The 19,729-nt window shown below is 29.4% G+C and overlaps 2 protein-coding genes across 2 annotated transcripts; one reads left to right on the top strand and one right to left on the bottom strand.

Annotated features, from left to right (window-relative positions):
- Positions 1-4,350: 4,350 nt before the first annotated feature.
- On the bottom strand, positions 4,351-6,462 carry LOC130441169 (protein BCCIP homolog). The gene is made up of 4 exons (XM_056774734.1): positions 6,229-6,462; positions 5,883-6,140; positions 5,556-5,832; positions 4,351-4,686 (listed from the first exon to the last, which is right to left on the bottom strand). Exons 1-4 carry the CDS (start codon positions 6,325-6,327, stop codon positions 4,469-4,471), a joined length of 852 nt encoding a protein of 283 aa, XP_056630712.1. The 5' UTR covers positions 6,328-6,462; the 3' UTR covers positions 4,351-4,468.
- Positions 6,463-6,859: 397 nt separating this feature from the next.
- On the top strand, positions 6,860-19,643 carry LOC130447249 (polycomb group protein Pc). The gene is made up of 5 exons (XM_056783963.1): positions 6,860-7,123; positions 8,155-8,491; positions 9,022-9,236; positions 9,293-9,534; positions 10,410-19,643. Exons 1-5 carry the CDS (start codon positions 7,058-7,060, stop codon positions 10,693-10,695), a joined length of 1,146 nt encoding a protein of 381 aa, XP_056639941.1. The 5' UTR covers positions 6,860-7,057; the 3' UTR covers positions 10,696-19,643.
- Positions 19,644-19,729: the final 86 nt, after the last annotated feature.

Here is a 19,729-nt window from a genome sequence, read left to right as displayed (position 1 = left end):
ACATTTATAAAGGAATTTAATAAAAAAAAGTTAATATTTCGTATGACCCCAATTTGCACGTCTCACAGCAACGATTTCTGCCCAAAAGATTCGTAAGATCCTGTATGCTTCCAAGTCGATGATTGCAGTCGTCAATGGTTAATTGGGACTAAACATCAATCATAAACACAAATAAATTCACAGTTGAAGAATAATAAACAAATCCGCCGACACTTGCAAGTCATATTTACCATATTTGAAACGATAGCTATCAAATTTTCAACTCATTTGAGGTAAATTTATGATAATTTAATAACAGAATAAATACAGTTTATAAAAACTACAAAACACACTTTTAAAATAGATCAAACTAAAGAGATAAAAACAATATTTAAAATAAGCTTAAATCAATAATAGAGATATAGATTAAAATCGATTTGAAAAGCTAAAACAAAAAATTTAAAAGTATTTCTTAAAAGATTAGATAGATATTTGTTAAAAAAAGAACCATAAAATATTTTTTTCTCCTCTTAGACTTCTAATAATTAAACAAAAACATTTATAAAGGAATTTAATAAAAAAAAATGTTAATATAGTCAAATTTACCATGTTTCAAGCGATAGCTATAAAATTTTCAGCTCATTTGAAGTAAATTTCTAATAATTTTAATAACAGAATAAATACAGTTTATAAAAACTACAAAACGCTTTTAAAACACATCAAACTAAAAATATAATAGTCAGGTTATTGATCTTCATACATTATTAATTTTTTAAGTTTAGTTTAAATATTCTTTTTATCTTTTTAGTTTTATCTCATTATCATTCTACTTTATTGTATAAGAGGTGGAAATACTTTTTTAAAATGTAGTTAAAGGGTTCAAAATAATACATCAATCAACTATCCATTTTACTCAAGATTTAACGGGTTATATGCGTCCGGCTTGTAAATTGACGTAATTTAGTAAAAACACAGATTCTTTAAGTAAATGGTATGGAATTTTCTCTAGGGACAGAAATCTAGAATGGCATCTATAATATACTGCTCAAAATAATTAATAATGTGTAATTATAAACATTTTTCGAAATATGGAGATAAAAAACTGTGAACGATTAAAAATAATTCAAGAACAGTGTATAATATAAAATTCGCTTTCATTTATCAGAATAGTTATATTTTACTCACAATAAAACGAGAAAAAAAATAATCCAAAGAACAACGTTTCCAAACACATGATTATTTTAACACCAATTCAGAATTACTGTTTAACATCAAGAAATTCTTGCGAATGAGTCCTTATTTTAAGACCCCGTGTGCCGTGCATTACATATTATTCTTACGGTAAAAAACGGATGGGAAATAAGTATTGAGCTACAACAAACAAATTGTGGTTGATGACATACGAGAGCCGGTCAATCAAATTCTGAGAAACGATTTTATAGTATGTAAATTACGCTCACATGGTCGATATAATTCACAAAAACAAAAAACTGCGGTTCATTATTTGAATATAAAATAGATAGAATAACAGTTACAGCAAATATAAATAAACGAATATATAAAAATGAGTAAAAATTCGAAGAAAAGATTGGTTCACATTATAATGCAGAGGCATATCCAGCTGGAATCGTTCCAGCACCGAAAAATATTGTATAGATAGTATATCTAATGTCGATGTAGATATATATTATTTTGTAAATGATAATCATTTAGATATTTAATTTGAAATAATTGTCTGTCTTTGACCTCCTCTTAATAATTTCGTTATTATATGTCAATTAAAGCAATCTATGTTAAATTACAATTAAGATACAAAATATTATTTGACTCATATTCTCTACCTATGACACCTAGGGAAGTGGGACACAAGAGCCCCCAAAAATAGCCTCCTTTGGGAGGGGTCTATGTTGGAATCAAAACAGTAAGATGTACAAAATATTTTCTATGTATAGGCCCAGAGTGGCTTTAAAGCCAAAACGACTCCAAAAAACAATCTATAATCTTGGAGTTCGAAGATGGTCGACAATAAAATAAAACCAGTTCAGACTTCAACCCCACTTGCTCTAATGTTGAATCACCAGCTGTTGAGGGGAAATTTACTTGTACCCAGGAAGAAGAATAAGAAGATTGATCGAATCGAAAGTAGAAATTTTCATCTTATTTATCAAACTGCGTCTGGCACTTGTTGGAATTAAATATCAAAACTAATTTCTTTTCAAAGGAAGGAAATATTTTATGTAATCAGTTAAATTAAGAACTGACTGGAATAATAAATATTATTTGCATAAATAGAAATCAAATATATTTATTTTGATAACAGATCCATGTCAGAGAATCTCTTGAATGTTGTAAAAACTGTTCAATTTCTCTACCTACTTTGAAGAATTTTAATTTCTCTAAACGGAACAAAATGGGTTAATAGTACGCGTAGTTATTTTCAAAATAAAGATAATTGCATTGGAATTTTGATTATTTTATTATACATTACACATTCCTCAATAAGTCGTGTGACTAACTAAAAAAAAAAAACATTGTTTTTAAACGATTTCATTCATCAATATAATCTCCTTCAAGAGCAATACAATCATTCCAACGCTTCTACAATTTCTCTATCCCGGGCTTGTAAAAGGATTTGTCTGTCTCAAAATAGGCTTCTGTTTCAGCAATTGCTTCTTCATTTGAGATCAATTTCTCACCCGCGTGCATTTTTTTAGAACAGTTAATAGCCAGTAGTCACTGGGAGTCAGATCTGGTCTATACGATGGATGAGGAAGCATTTCGAAGTATGATTCGTTCAATTTAACCATCGTTGCTATCGGCTTAAGAATCGGTGCACTCTCTGTGGTTCTTCATTGACATATGATGCTGGTTTTCCTTCATTTTTTCATTCACATGATCCAAAAACTCTATGTGCTATTCGTTATTGACTGTCTCTCACTTTTGAAGATAGTCGATGAACAATATTCCATACGCATCCCAAAATACTGAAGCCATAACTTTGCCAGCTGACTATTGTGCCTTTGGACGCTTCGAACGTGGTTCATAAAGAAGCAATGAAAAATTAACACACGAAATAGTTTTGAAAATAACAAAAGTAGCTTCACTTAAATTTTTTAAAGCTTTTTTCTGACTAATCGAAATGTCATGAAATTTGACACACAGGTCTTTTGAAAGTTGGTACTTCATAAGCGTCATATGGATTTGACGATAGCAGCGTCAACTGTGTGTCAGTAATACGAATTATTGAATGATGTAGTATATTAGCTTTGTTGTTATTTACTTCGAGATAATTTTTTTTGACGCCGACTTATTGAGTGATGTTATAATTGTGTATTATACTTTAGAATACATTTACCTATGATTGAAGTAAAAATCACTAGAAATCATTTATTCCAAATTGCTTCGAACTTCAACTAGGGAAAAAATAGCAAAACAGCCCCAACTTTAGGCAATCCGAATATCAAATTTTGTTTGCATGTAAAAAACGGACATAAGTAAGCTTATAGGCGCGTGCAAGTGAAATTTGTAGTACCGTAAGGGGTATCATCGCCTACCTCGTATCGAATAGATTCGTATTTGAGAAAATTTAAAATCGTAAAAATAGCAATAGATTTAGAGCGTCCGACTTGAGTCGATTTTTTGCTCATAAGGGTATATTTAAACAGTATGCATTACATTATCTACAGAAGTCATCATCATCATCATCATCTATCAGCCATCTTCCATCCACTGCTGGATATAGGCCTCCTCTAGTTTAAACCATATGTCTCTATCTACAGAAGTAAACCGCATAAAAATCTGTTTAGTAGTTTATCGCGAATACACAGATGATGAAGAACTTTTACGAGGGTGGATCGATAACTACTACAAATTTATGAAGAACAGTCATGAAATGTATAATAATATATTATACATTTCATATATATATATATATATATATATATATATATATATATATATATATATATATATATATATATATATATATTATATGTCTCCTTTCATAATATCTTTCCCAAGTTCTGCCGGCATGGAAATGCTTGTTCCGAGCTTCTCCGTATAGTAATCCAATTGGTAATAAAGTATGTTCTATCACAATTGCATCGTGCAGAAAGATTTTATGGAGCATGGGGGACATAAATTGTCATAGATACAGCTCAATGTAAAGCTTGATAGTTTCCAGCCCAAAATATTTTGTCAAGTTCAACTTATGACCACTTAATATTAATTCTAGGGTAACTTTAAGGTGGTAAATAAGCTTGAAACTCAAACTTCTGCTGATGTTGCTATCATCTTGTTGCTCTTAAGCTATGTTGAAAAGGAAATTTTGTGAAAATAATCACAAATTTTCCCTGTTGTTAAAACAAAATATTAAATAATGATTATGTTTTTATTTAAAAACTTATACTTGATTTCTTTTGAAAATTATAAAAAACAAAATTAAAATGAATCAATCAATTTGATTTTGAATCAATTTAAATGAATGTTATTATGATGACTGAACAAAAGTACTTATTTTAGTGACAATATTTTTAAGTTTATCCGCTTTAAAAATGACTATTCTTCTATAGGGTATAACTTGCCGATCATTGGCAAGCCATTTGCCTCCTAATCCTACATCACTTTCATTAGCAACACAAAAATCAAAAGTTAAATCTGCTTCTTTGGAAAATATTTCCTCTTCTTCATTTGTGAAAAACTCTTCATCTAAAATCAAACACGAAAAGGTCATTTTTCAAATAAAATCTAATGAGTTAGTGAAAGTAAGGAAACCAAAAATACTTCATGACATATATAAGACCCTCTACAATTAGTCTTACCCTTTCAATAGAAAGGGAGAGTTTAAGTAATACATAAACATAAAAAGTTAGGTTTGGAGATTCAATGATGGATGGTTGTATGATTTGAGACACGGACCTGGATAGGGCATGATGTTGATATTAATGTTGCAAGCAGGCGAGTATTATTTATTGTATTGTTTACTTTCATTAAAAAGAAACAAATTTTCATACACTAATTAAATAGTTGTGGAATTCAGAAAAACTTACAAAGAAAGCATGAAAAAATCGAACTTAACCTAAAAAATATTAATTTCAATCTTTGTTTTAGATTGAATTTTCCACAAAAATACGATTTTTTTAAACACAGTTTTCAGAGACATCTAGAAATTTATGGCCTTTGAATTTTTTTATTGACTAAAACAAATATGGTTTTCAAACTTGGTCTCATTTTTATTTTAAATGTGCCAGAAAAATGAACAAAATGTAAAAACCAAATAGAAAATATTAGTTTTTTGATTTTTCATGATCAAAAATAGAGTGAACCCTAAATCCAAATAATAACTGAAAACTTGACTAAATATACAATAATAATAGTCTCTGGCCTTAGTTCCTAAATCAAAGAAAAGGCCAATACACTTTCAAGAAAAGAGTATAAATAAATATCTTATATTGAGACTTGATGGCCTTTTTGTAGTAAGGGGAAATGCTCCTATAAAAAGAAGTTTTGAAAAGCAGAAAAGAGATCTAAAAAACACCAAAAAATCCCCATTGAACTTAAAAACATCAAATCCTCACCTTTGTTATCTTTTGATCTGCATGTTTTACAAATCAGTATGTAATACTCAAAATCATAATAAGGATATTTCTTTGCCATTCTATCTACTTCATCACTTAAAGATGTGAACAAAGGCAATGAAATTTGTGCTGGTATATTGACAAATCGTTCATTTATTAAAAATCCTATCCTATGTTGTGTTACTATATTCTTGATGATATTTTGAACTGACTCATCAGCATGTTTTTGTCCAAGTTCCTCCAATAATGAATAAAATTGCTGTATACACGGTGTGTTCTAAAATAAATATGTTATCAAGAGATATTGATTTCTTCTTCAAATTATACTTTTGAAGATGTCAAACTAATAACACTTGTAATTCCAAATACGTCCTTTTCATCATTCATATCCACATCTTCATCCTCGTCATCACTATCACCGTAACTTTGTTTCAAAACAGAGCCGATACCATTTTGTGCAATTAACAAATCGCTCAGTTGAGAGAGATCTATATGAGCTTTTAAAAAGAGTTGACTCAAAAGTTGTTTGATACCATGAAAATCCTGACTTTCCGGATTTCGGCCCTCAAACGTAGCTTGAATTTCCTAAAAACCGGTATAACTTCATTTGAAGATATGTTCTATACTCACAATTAACTAGAAATTCATTTATAACTTATTTACACGTGGTTACCTTTTGACCAAGATAGGTGCCGGAATCACTTTCCTCATTTTCCGATTCTTCAGATCCAGATTTTGAAGGATTTCTTGGCTTTTTCTTTGGACCGGCCATTATTACAAAATATTAAATACTGCTATTACTCAGGTATTTGCTCCCTGTTGTATGTTTGGTGTAAAAAAAATGTTGTCTAATGGTTAAGTTTTGTGGTTAGATAAACGCACGGGGTTAGCTTAAATTGACATAACGCATTTGTCAATTTCCAGTTTCTTAGAAAATTTTTCGCGAATGGTTCATTAAAACTATTAATGGAATATAGATATGCACGTTCACAAAGCTATGCATATAATTAAAAGGAAAAGAGCTTTAACATAAGATAATAAATAATTATTCCAGATCAGTAATAAATACTTATTCAAAACAATAAAAAGGAAATGTAGCTTACAATATTTTACCAATGTAATATAAAAAACGTTAAACTTATTATCGATTAGCTAGAAAATTATATTTTATCGCTAAGCAAGAAGATATATTTCGTACTATATATTAAAAGAGCAAAATATTTTGAAATTTGTTATTTGGCTCTTACCACCTGTCATTATTCAGGCATACAACATAAATTGAGAAATCAGCACAAAATTTCACTAAAGTGTTGTCTTGTATTATACAAAACACGGAGAAGAATGAACAGGAAGTGAACTTTAAGGTAGTGTAAATTAAATGAAAATTCGTGCTTTTTCAAGAAATATGCACATTATATTCCCAAAAGTTGTATTAAATATAACAAGATTTCCAATAACGTATAATAACAGTGAATCCAGTGAATATTAAAGACCCGAAAACAATGGATCTCATTGGTGACGATCGTGTTTATGCCGCGGAGAGAATTACCAGAAAAAGGATTCGAAGGGTAAACAAACATTTTCATAATTATTTATTGAAATTTATTACTTAATTTGTCAAATTTGGTGATTATAAGGAAAATTTGGCAGTTTATTTCTTGTAATTTTTCTATTTATTAAATATTGTAAACCTTGTACCATTTCATAAATATATTTGTATACATATTTTCAACCATTTTACCCTTAATTTTCAATTCAAACTACTCGATTTTGGTAAAAATTTGCCATATATCTACTTAATTATCAATTACAATACTGGTTCATGCTTTGAAAGGTTAAAATGTTTATCATTTACTAAACTGTGGTTTTATTAGATACTTATCAGCATTAAAGTTATACACTTTCTCTATATTATTTGGTATTTATTTTCATGGAGCATTATCATTTAAAACGATTTTAATAATAGACTTGTTAATAGTTTTTTAAAAATATATATTTATTTTCAAAGCTGCTATTTTGGTTACAGTTTCTCACTAATATTTTATTATAAAATAGGGACTAATTCAAAGTGTAAACTAATGAATACATATCTAATTCAATCTACAAAATCTTTTTCTAACCAAATTATAACATCCTGTTGAATATTTTCCATTGGAATTACTTAACTTAGGCACTTTGGTATGAAACCTATAAGTAGTCAAGTGAGGTTCTGTTTCCCTTCCTTCTCATTGTTTTCTGTCATTATCACATCTCCATTCTTCATTATCTCTCATTGCAAGCATTACTACTTCTTTTAGCCTTGTATGAATTCATTAAGAAGTGAATTACATCTCTTCATCCATAAATTATGTAAGTTTTCCAATATTTCTACCATGTAGAAAGATTTATAATGAAGACTTGCTCTAGATCTATTGTGGATTTCTTAAAAACTGGAACTAGGAATGTTTTTTAATACTTTTGGAGAGTGTATACATTTTTGAGACAATTGTGAATATATTTTTTGCAATAAGGATTGTTGAGGTGTTTTAAAAATAATTTTATTACTATTAAACACTTCATCTTATTCCTATTACATTGGGTTTAAATATATGTTTTGTAGGGTGTTGTTGAATACCTGGTAAAATGGAAAGGCTGGAGTCAAAAGCATAACACATGGGAACCAGAAGAAAATATATTGGATAACCGTCTAATAGAACTATATGAACAAAACCATAAACCAGATGGGACATTGAAAAGAGGTCCCAAGAAAAAACATCACCAGACAGCTACTCCTGCTGCAGTTGCTGAAGATACTGAGGATGATGGTGCTAGGAGTGGGGAGGAAAGTCAAGATGAAGGTATATCTGAAGCTACACCAGTACCTTCTGCCCCTGTACCTAGAGGAAAGAATAAACATGAAGCAGCTACTCGTCTTGAAGATGATAATACTCGGACTGGTAAATATTTTTTTCTATAAAATTAACTTTTTGAGGTGAATCTGTAATTGTTTGAAGGAAAAGAGAATAAAGAGGAAAATTGGATTAGAATTACCACTGGACAATCAAGTATATTGTTTCACTGTATTAGATAATAATAAAATAATAGTATACTAACTAGAAGGGAGAAATATTTTATGATAAAATTGTGAAATACACAAATTATTTCATGCAGGTCTGATTTTCAAATATAGACTTGAAGAAATTGATGGTCTTCTCTCTTGTTTTCAGAGGAACTGGTGTTAAATTAGTAAATTCAGAATTCGTTTGTAATATTTCTCCAATCCCAGTACAAATACAGTAGATGAAACTATAGTTAAAATATATAAGAACATCAAGCACACATTTATTATTGTTGATCAATAGGATTCTGAGACAATTTTACATTTTCATTGTTTGTTATTGTTTCTGTAAGTAGAAGTTGATTTTGAGTTTTTAATGGATGATTAGAGGGTATTTGAAATGTAGAATTACATTCATATGAAATTCAGGTTCTGAAGAAACGACAGAAAATACAGCAACACCTGCAACTGACCCTGTTGAAAATGAAAATTCAAATAGTTCCAGTAGCGAAGACAGAACACCACTACTGGCAAGAATGGATACAGGAACTAAAAGGAAAGCCGAAGTTTTATCCAAAGAAAGTGGAAAAATAGGCGTTACTATAACTACTAGTCCGACTAGTTCCAGTCCACCTCCTGCAAAAGTGAGATTTTTCCATTTATCTAATAACTTTTGGTTTATATTTATTTTCTTTTTTAGACTCCTAAATTGACCTCCAAGCAAACTTCTGCAGCGTCGAGAACAAGTGATAAACAAGGTTCAAAGAGTGAAGAAGAAACTTCAGCAATACCTTCAGCCTCTAGTCCAGCTGTATTGACAGCTACAGCACCTAGAACAAGTACTGATAAGAGGCAGGTACCAGCAGATGCCACATTACCACATTCTTCTATTAAAGAACCCGCATCTCCAAAACCAGTAGCATCACGAACTGATGAAAAAAGGTTAGTAATCATTTGAATTTTGTAATGTTTATTGTTGCAGAAAGATCTCCTTTCTTTTGTACCATACTTTCTTGTCTTGAGTCATTTAGATAAAGCTTCCTGTTATTAGGCCTTCTCTCACTTTTCCAGAACTCTCAACAGACCATTTCTAATGTTTTTATTTTACAAAGAATCTATCTTAAGGGATTAGGACACATTAGAAGCTGAAAAAATAGGCTTTTTAAAGATTTATTTCCAGAAATATTACAAAATTCAGATAACAGAAACGTGAGTTTATTTTACCAAATATGGAATGCTTACAATAATTTTTTTCAAGGGATTTATTTCAGAATGGCAGTTTTAAAGCAATTTTACGATGACGCCTCTTGTAATTTTTTTAATCAAAATGAGCCAATGATTTTTTTACTATCTATAACTGCCATAGAAGTGCCTCTTGTAATTTTTTTAATCAAAATGAGCCAATGATTTTTTTACTATCTATAACTGCCATAGAAGTGCATATAGCGCACTTCTAAAGTGAAAAGTGATAAACTTGCTCAAAAAATTGTAAGATAGTTGTTAATATTAAATGAACTGTGAAATAGAAAGAAAAACTCCTTTGTACTTTCAAAGATAATGTATTTTCCCAGACATATTCAAAATTTCAAGTCAAAGGGTTGAAAATTGTGTGAGCTAGGAGTGCAGCCAACCTAAAAAATGTAGTATTGAGATAATTGCATTTAAAGTAGTAGAAAATCATGAATAATTTTTGCGGTTCTAGGGGACCATTTAAAATTGAAAAATGGAAATCTTCTAGGGTGGTTAATGCCTTAATAATGATATATTACTTTTTGCTGCTTTCTGTTAAATTATTAAAGGTTATATTATTGTTACAGGCCTGATAAAAAAGTAGAAATAAAGTCAGAGAATGGACCTATGGAAGAAAAACCAATAGCTGTTAATGGTCATAATAATACTAACAATAACAATGTTTCTAATGATTTGCCAGCCCTCACTAGTCCAGGTTCGGATTATTGGTTGGCAAGGAATCCAGTAGCTGATCAAGTGTTTATAACTGATGTCACAGTTAACCTAAAAACAGTGACTATTCGGGAGTGCAAGACTGAAAAGGGATTTTTCAAGGATCGTGACAACAAAAGTCATCCGAGTGATATTGTATGATTTGATTTTTCGATTTCGATTACTGTAGTTGGTGAAAAAAATTGATGAATGGGAAAATTAATAGATTAGTTAATTGAAAAACAAGGAACTCCAATGATAATCGTAGGTAATTACAAGTGAGATTGGATTAATGCCATTTTATTCAATTTTTTTACTTTGTTGAGGCAGTACTAAACAATTATCTTGTCTTTTATTAAATATTTTTGTAGGTAATATTACACCAAAGATATTTAAATGAATAGTGTATCCTACTTTAGCAAATGTGATATTAAAAAACAAATTTGATTTAGAGACAGTACTGTGTGTGGAAGTTTAGTGTACATATGGTATTTTTTTAAATTTATACTTGGTAATTATTGAGAAAATACTAGAAAAACATATAGTTAGTATGCTTGTTGATTATTACAAAGTTTAATAGTTTTTTTTCGAAAAATTATTACATAGTTGCATTTTTCCATAAATTTGTTAAATCACAATTAACTACCACAAATGAATTTTCTATATATTTCCATAAACTTTACATATATGTTCTCGATCGATTCTCTTCACTTAACTACAGTAGAGTATATTTTTTTACATACTTTGATGATGTTTGTACAGGGTAGCTCTTTTTGTTGGAGCAGTATTTAATTCTAAGAATTTTTTTTCTCACGAGGTAAATAGGTACATATAATAAATGCTGGTGCTAAGTTGAAATTGGTACTATATACGATAGGGTGGGTGAAAATTGAATTTTATAACAAGTCACATGGAAAAATGTGTTGCATGACATCTTAAAAAAGTCCTCACCAAATACGAGCTCTTAATTTTAATAGGATAAAATTAAGCACTCAAAAGATATCAACCTTTCATGAGTATTGATTTTAAGAGTAAATTTAATTTATGTTCAGATGTTACCAAAATTTATGATAATTAAATGTTGTAAATACTTTACTTTCATCTACTTCTAAAATTTTCATAATTCAGTTTGATTTATTTGGGTTATTAGAAAGATTTCTCTCCGGGTCTTTTTTGATTTAAATATATCTCTTAAATATTGCCATCAAAAAGTTAGTTAATCCACTAGTCAGAATCTAGTTATTTTTATGCAGTTCGATAACTTTATCAGCTGCATTTTTATGAATGAATGAATGAATTTCCTTATCCATATTTTCGATAAATATCATATAAATTCGAGTTGTAATCGCAAAATTTGGAAATTATTGATCATTTTATCAAATATATATGATCATAAGTTGTAGGAACACTAGAAATGCTGAAGAAAATGTAGACAAAAACAGACATAACTATAAAAAAAATGTATTGGCGCTAGTTCTCAAAGAAAACAGAAGAAATGAAATATGCAAAGAAAATTCCATAGAGAAGAAATTTCACCTAGGACAATATCTCCAGCTATAGTGGAAACATTTTTAAACACGTTATTGAAATAAAAATTATCGTTATTTCTAATGATTAAAAATAAAATGTTTAGAAAATTATTTAAAAAAGTTGAAAACTCAAATAATACTTAATGACAAAAAAAAGAAATTTATATAACATTCATAAATTAAATTGAAATTTTTCTATTATTTTATTAAAAACTTTCAAAATTAGTACACATGAACGTTTGATAGTTAATATCTTTTGAACGGTTGATTTAATCACCAAAACATAAGATACCATTTTTATAGAACAATCAATTTCCTACAAAAATTGTTATTGGGCATTTTATAATAGTCATTTATTATCGAGCTATGAAATTCAAAAACAAAAATGAAGTTTGACTTAAAATTATCTAACTTAAATCTTCAATATCATGGTGAGGCTTATGGAAAAAATATAAGATATCTTTTTTGTAGAGCATTAAATTTCCTATAAAATACTTCAAGAACATTTTTCTGTACAATCAATTAATGATAAGGTATTAATTGAGATAAAAATAAAAATCTGTGATGCGTAGGATCTTCCTATTAAAATTGAGAGCTCGTATTAGGTAAAATATTTTAAGGCGTCTATCAACCCATTGTAAAGAAATAATTCTTTTTTTACCCACCCTAGTACACAATATTCTATACTGAATCATTCTAACAGTAAATAGTAAGTTTATATAATTGTGCTTAATAGTAGTTTTTGCTACATATCACCATTTGAAATTAATGTAATAATAACTTGTAGTTGAAATGTTTGTTTTAAATACAAATACACTTTTAAAAAATTGGAATTCCTGGTATAGGTTCAGCTAGCCCCCACAGTATATTAGTTTGGAATATATGTATTAATTGACCTAATGGTTCAACAAAAAATTAGGTTTATGTTTCTACTATGAATACTTCGGGATCTAAGCGTTTTTTATTATAACCTCTTCGAATATCTTGTTAGTCGTCTTAGTTTTAAATTTTTTTCTTTCTCTAAGATCTTATTTCCTTCATTTATTTCGTAATATGACAACTTTGCCTCCTATCAGAGTTGCTCTCGAGGCTTGCCTTCCAGTTCCAGAGCTTTGATGAACTCCGGGATTTGTGCTGGATTAAGAGAGGTTAGATCTTCGCTTTTATAAGTTTCTTAAGAATTTTTCACATATGCAATGGTGATATACTCTAGAACTATAGAAACTGGTGTTTTATCTTTCTTTCCATAGTTAATTTTTTGTTTCTCCCAAAATTGGTTTGGGAACTACTGTTTCTTATTATATACAAATATCTATTATTCTTACAAATCAAGTTTTTTGCTAAATTGTTTTCATCATTTCCTTCATAATATGACATTCTTGTCAATTTATTTCACAAGTAAATCTTGTTAAGGAGAAACAGCTGCCATAAAATCACAAATTTTCAAATTCATATTCTTGGATATCACTTTGAAAATATCACTGTACAACTTTAATTATTAACATCACATTAAAATTCAAGATTGAATGAACCGTTATTTGTGTTTAGAGACTGTATTTCATCTACAAATCATCATTTGTCTTCAGAGACTGTCTTATTAAAAAATGAACCGTTATTTGTGTTTAGAGACTGTCTTTCAAGTATAAACCATCATTTGTCTTCAGGGACTGTCTTATTAAAAAATGAACCGTTACTTGTGTTTAGAGACTGCATATTTCATCTATAAACTATCATCATTTGTCTTCAAAGACGGTCTTTTTCAAAAACAAATTGTAGTTTGCTCTTAGAGACTGTTTTTTTTTTCAAAGTGAACCGTTATTTGTCTTCAGAGACTGTCTTTCAAGTACAAACCATCATTTGTCTTCAGAGACTGTCTTATTAAAAAAAGAACTGTTATTTGTCTTTAGAAACTGCCTTCTTTAATTACAAACCATAATTTATTTGTAGAGACTTTTTTCACAAAAAAAAACAACTATATTCAAGATATAATAATAATATGATGTTAAAGGTTTTTAGAAGAAGTTTACACCAACATCGCCAACTGCAGTAGCAAACGGTTTGGTTTGTAATATAATGGCAAATAATCACTATTTTCCAAAATAAAACTCAAAAATTACAAAATTAAAGCAGGCTAAAAATAAAGCTGCAGTTGGACTGATAGAACTTAGTCGTTGTCCAGTTGATGAATAGATAAATCACATAAACTTGAATTCATAGGGTTTAAGCAGAAAATTTCTCAAATCTAATTACATTTACTAATTTTTATGAAAAAATCTAATGATAAAAATTCAGTAGAAATTATACTTTTTTCACAAAGTAAAGAAGGGAAGTGCTTTTGAGATAAATAACACTAAGTCAACTATACTAATGGTCAATTTTCGCACTAAAAACTAATTGAAATTGTTTTTTATGGTTGTTTTATCCTGGATATTTTTCATAGAATTTTCTGCCCTTGACTAGCACTGCAATTATTCTAACTGTAAGTATTTCTGGAAAGTTTCTTTCGCACTTGCTTTTATCTGCTCAATTGTGAACTTCTTATCTTATCAAGAATGGTGTCAAAACTTTTCCCAGCATATATGTAGTTGAAATATCCTCGTACTTATTGGTCCTAATTATCTGTAGTATGGTTTTACATTGAACTAATTTATAATATTTTATTGCCGTATGCAACAATTTATTTCTAAAGTTCATATGTGTGCCAATTTACATCTTGAAGCAGTATTTTATTTCTATTGACAAAAACATGTTAAAAATGGTTAGAGATTTTGTGGTGTCTTTATTCTCATTTGTATCCTGGTAATGTGCTTTTGAATTAAATTTGAAAACAATTTGTTTATAAACAACTAAGTGGATGAAACGAAATTATGCATAGATAGGATGTTTTTGGGGTTCAATGCTCTTAATTCATTATGCAATAAACTCGCAACGTTCGAGCTGTGATAAAAAATTCTTTTTTCAGTACGACTTTCATATGCTCCGTTATGGTAATAAATGAAATCATCAATGTGGATGTAGACAAACAAGAACACTCTGGTACTCAAAAACTCATAAAACAAAAGCTATTTGTGGCGTGGAGCATTGTCATGATAAAGAATGAAGCTAATACCTCATTTTTCGGTCCTCTTTTGTGGCAAAAGTACTACAATCGCATCTTCGAACAAGTTGGTTCAATTTTTGCACACTTTTTTGAGATTGAACCGTTTCTTGTCTTGAACTAACTGATCTCCACTTTGAAATCCCTCATCCACTTGTAAACAGTTTTCGAAATTATTTCTAAGGATAGATTTGAATATTTTGTGTGCTGCCTTAGTATTTTTTGTACTTGATTTAATGCATTGCTTAAAATTCTTAGGGAGATCCGATCTCAATAAAGCGCCTATAGTAGTGGACTAACAAGCGGGAACTGGTTCGGTAATCGCTTAGTAGTTTTTAATCACAACTCGTATCTCGAAATGATTTACATTTGAAAGTCACTGGAATTTCGAATTTCTCAAGTTGAAACAAAATAAATGTGTGTTTATAATCAAATTGTGTTTACTCATGGAAATGAAAATTTGACTCCTAGTACTTCAATAATTACATGAAATAAATGTTTTATAATGAAAAAATTAAAACTTTTTTAAAATAACTACATAAACACAGATCATTGAAACGATTATCAAAATCTAGTGGTTTATAATTATTCATAATAGTAGGAATTTAAAATTTTCCTAAATGTCATCATATTACCGGAATTTATGAATTTTTATTTCTCATAGTAATTGTGTACATGAAGTCTCATACCATTTTAATTAATAATATTATTGATATTTTTTTATACTAATAGTTCATTCACAGCTTCATAGATTATAAATCATTCCATATTTTTTTTAATGTAAATATTGTAAATTAATTTTAATGTAGTGTTTAAGGCTCGTTTCAGATGTTCCTGAAAAATTATTTACAGAAAATAGAATATGTAAAAGATAATTCAATTAATTTAATAAATATATATTGTCCTGGCAATATTATTAACAACTATATCTCCAGAAAAGGTGTAGCTTACTTTATTGTACAAAGATATTTGTCTTAAGAGGATTTTTGTAAGAAAAAAATGCTCTTTCATCAAGATGTGATTGAGAGTAAACAAAACCATTGAGCAGTAGGAAGATCACACCATGAATTTCCTATCTTTGCTTTCTTACAATTACTTCCATATGTTTGCCTGTTTAAATTTTATTTGCACTAAACTGATTAATTTATTATATTTTAAAATAATTTTCCAGGAAAATCTCTGTATTTGTTCTTTAAGGTTAAAATTTTCTTCAGTACCTTTCAATTGTTAAATTATTTATTTTAAATGTAAGTTAATTTATTTATAATTACGTACTATTTTCAGTCTATTTATACATACGAAGACAAAATTTATGTTATTAGTTTTCCTTTTAAGGAATAGAACGCTAGTCGTAGTAAACGAGATATTGGGGAATATATAACTTATCAACAATTTTATTTTATCAGTATTAACAACACACAATAATTTTATTATTATGTTACAAATTCAGTTTATACTAATCAAAACATAAATTAGGACAGGCAGTTTAGATGTCCTACGGTTTAGGTATGAAGTCTTCCTTTGAAAAGTTCATAGTTGGGGGTGATATGCACGCCATTAGGCTTGCCCAACCCTTTGAATCTTGTAAATGTCAGTGCTGGACACTCACCCCTGACGTGGTTTAAAGCTTCTTTCTCCTTCATGCACCAACGTCTTTCTAGATCGTATAATACTTATATCAAAGATATGGGATCTTAGATAACTTTATCTGGTTTGAAGGCCAGTGACCAGTCGAATTTTGCGCCTGCTAAGCGGATTAGTTTAATGTGTATAAGAGCGGCACAAGGCCCTTCTATGTGTACCCTGTCTCATATCAGGTGTTTCTATCCTTTCATTCCTTTGCTGGTTTTAACAAACTGGTAATTGAGGTTTTCCTGAAATTTTTCGTATCTTAATATTTTTCAACCGTTAGTTTCTCTTGTAGTAAATAAATAGTATACACCGAGATAAAAGTTTCTGTCAATTACAAAAAAACACACAGACGTTATGAATTAGTTATTGTCAATCATACTAAAATATGTAATACATGCCTTGGATCCAGTTTCGTAAGCTTTTCACATAAAATTTTTGTAAGATTTAGTATGTACTACAAAAACCAAATAACCAAAGACAATATACCATATTTTTGCTTTTGTAAGTAAAAATTGGCTATAAAGGAAATTTATTTATTACTAGCTGACGCAACAATCGTTTATGAATATTGAATTCAAATTGGTATAACTAATAAAAAAATATTTAAAAAAAAATTTTATTATCATTTTAATGGTTTATGTTATACAAAATTCTTAGTTTTTTTTTCTATTGTTGCTAGTCCTACACATGAACAGGCGACATATAACTGGCTTTGTAAATAACCTGGATTTTCAAAATTAATGCCATGTATGTTCTAATTCTAATATATTTCCAAGCTTTCGAATTTCGAATTATACGTAAAAATATGTAGAATTGCAAATAGCCAGTGTAACAGTTTCGGGAGAATCGTTACATGAATTATATGAAATAAAATATTAGGCACAACCTAATCTAACCTACGCCCGCCGAATTAATCGGATAATCGAAAATTGCTTGAGTTGGGTTAGTTAGGTAGTGGCGAATATTTTATTTCAATTCTAATTCATGTTACGACTTTCCCGAAACAGCTATACTGGATTCTGGCGAATATTAAACGCTTAGGATGTGTCGTGGTTCTTTTAAAAAGGCAACGACGCCACGAGGTCGTAAATTTTATTGCCATTATTAAATTTGATCTTTTTTTATTAAGATCTGGAATAGGTTGATGAACTTCCAGTCCTAACATTTGAAAACTTAGTAGTTGATTTATTGTATTAGAAAATTGTTGATTTGTACTGAAAATGGAAAAAAACTTTCTATATTGTATGTATAAATATGTCTGACAGTCATTTAATTGTGAATCATTTAAATTGTTTGACGAGTTTTGTGTTACAAGTTTAATTTTATAATGAATTCTAAAAAAGAAAAATGACAAAATGAATCGGAGGTACAATTATTTGAGCTATACAGTTTCATAAAATTATGAAAAAAAATGATGTTACTTCGATCAATTTATACTATAATCGTTTTATCAAACAAAAAATTATAAAAATAAAATGTATTTGCGCGGAAATGAATGTACAATGGTAATTGATCGGACCTCATGTATAGTGCCTTTCTTAGAAGAAATAGCGATGGAATATTCCAAAGTTGGAAAACATTCATCCATGTTAGTTAAGATTTCCAAGAAATCTTTCGGGAAACAGTTTGTACTTTACCCTTCTACATCACAGTTGTATGTTTTTTATATATACAATTATGTAGTCATTTTTTAATTGTATAATACGAGGGTTGTCCATAAAATAAGGTTCCTAAAGAGCTGCTGACGCTAGGAACACTATTAGGCGGGATTTGACGAGACTGGCGTGTAGCTTGGCTCACTCTCTTACAATTCCCGCCCTGGTGAACTGTCTACAACTTTCATTCGTGTCTTGGTAGCAGTGAAAGATGAAGCTTCTATTTGATTTCCACGCTAGATGCAAATTACAGTCTGTGATTAGTTTTTTGTGTAACAAAAATGTTCCTCCAGAGGATATTCATTCTAAACTGTGTGAGGTGTAAATAGAGTGCGTCTACCCGCATATCGCCCGTGTCATAACTAATCTCATCAACAGATTTGGATGGATTACTGTCTCACACCCCTCCTCCCCACCCCCCGCCTTACAGCCCAGACTTGGCCCCTAGTGATTACCATCTCTTTCCTGAATTAGGAAGTTATAAGCTTTCGAAACATGTATTATGCCAATAAATATATTTTTCATTTGAAAATTCGTAGGGCACCTTATTTTTTGGACAAGCCTTGTATTTTGTTTATTATAAAATTGAGTTTTGAATTAAAATATCTGAAAATTCCAAATTGAAATTTCTGGGAACGTTGGGGATGTTCATACTGAACACACTGTTTACACCACCACTACACCAACACTCATCATTATACTGTCAACACGCTTTTTGATATACAAGATATTTTATTAGATACTGTGAATCAATCATCTGAAGTTAGTAATTGGGTTACCTAAAAGCGCGTCAGACAGTTTTTAAGTTACCATCAAGAGACTGAAGGTTTAGCTTCGGTCTCTGAAGATGGTAAATTGATCATAGTGGTCGCAACTAGTTTGTAAATTCAGTCTAATCTATAATTTAAACAGATCTATTCACATTTTATTATTATTCACGACAGTTTTAAATGTTTCTCCTGCTAACATTTTGAAAAATATTTTTATGGTAATTACAGAACTCGTCATAAATTGTAATTTTTGTTATCATTTTTCTTGCGTCTTTTGCATGTAGAAATGATTGGTTTTATATTTTGCTATACTTAATTATATCATCTGAAATTGTATTTATATATTGTAAATATGATTGTATTATATACAAGTTGATTTTTTTTCTGTTAATAATAGTAAGGTATTTTTGAAATAAAATATATTTGAAAACGATTACAATTTTTGTTTCCCGTCCTCTTTATTGCCATCAAAAAATGTTAGTAAAGCGTATCAAAGGAGTTTTAAATCTATGA

The sequence above is a fragment of the Diorhabda sublineata genome, chromosome 1 (genome assembly GCF_026230105.1).
Source record: "Diorhabda sublineata isolate icDioSubl1.1 chromosome 1, icDioSubl1.1, whole genome shotgun sequence".
In the NCBI taxonomy this organism is placed as follows: domain Eukaryota; kingdom Metazoa; phylum Arthropoda; class Insecta; order Coleoptera; family Chrysomelidae; genus Diorhabda; species Diorhabda sublineata.
Note: the sequence above shows the minus strand (reverse complement) of the source record. Positions and strands in the feature narration are given on the sequence as shown.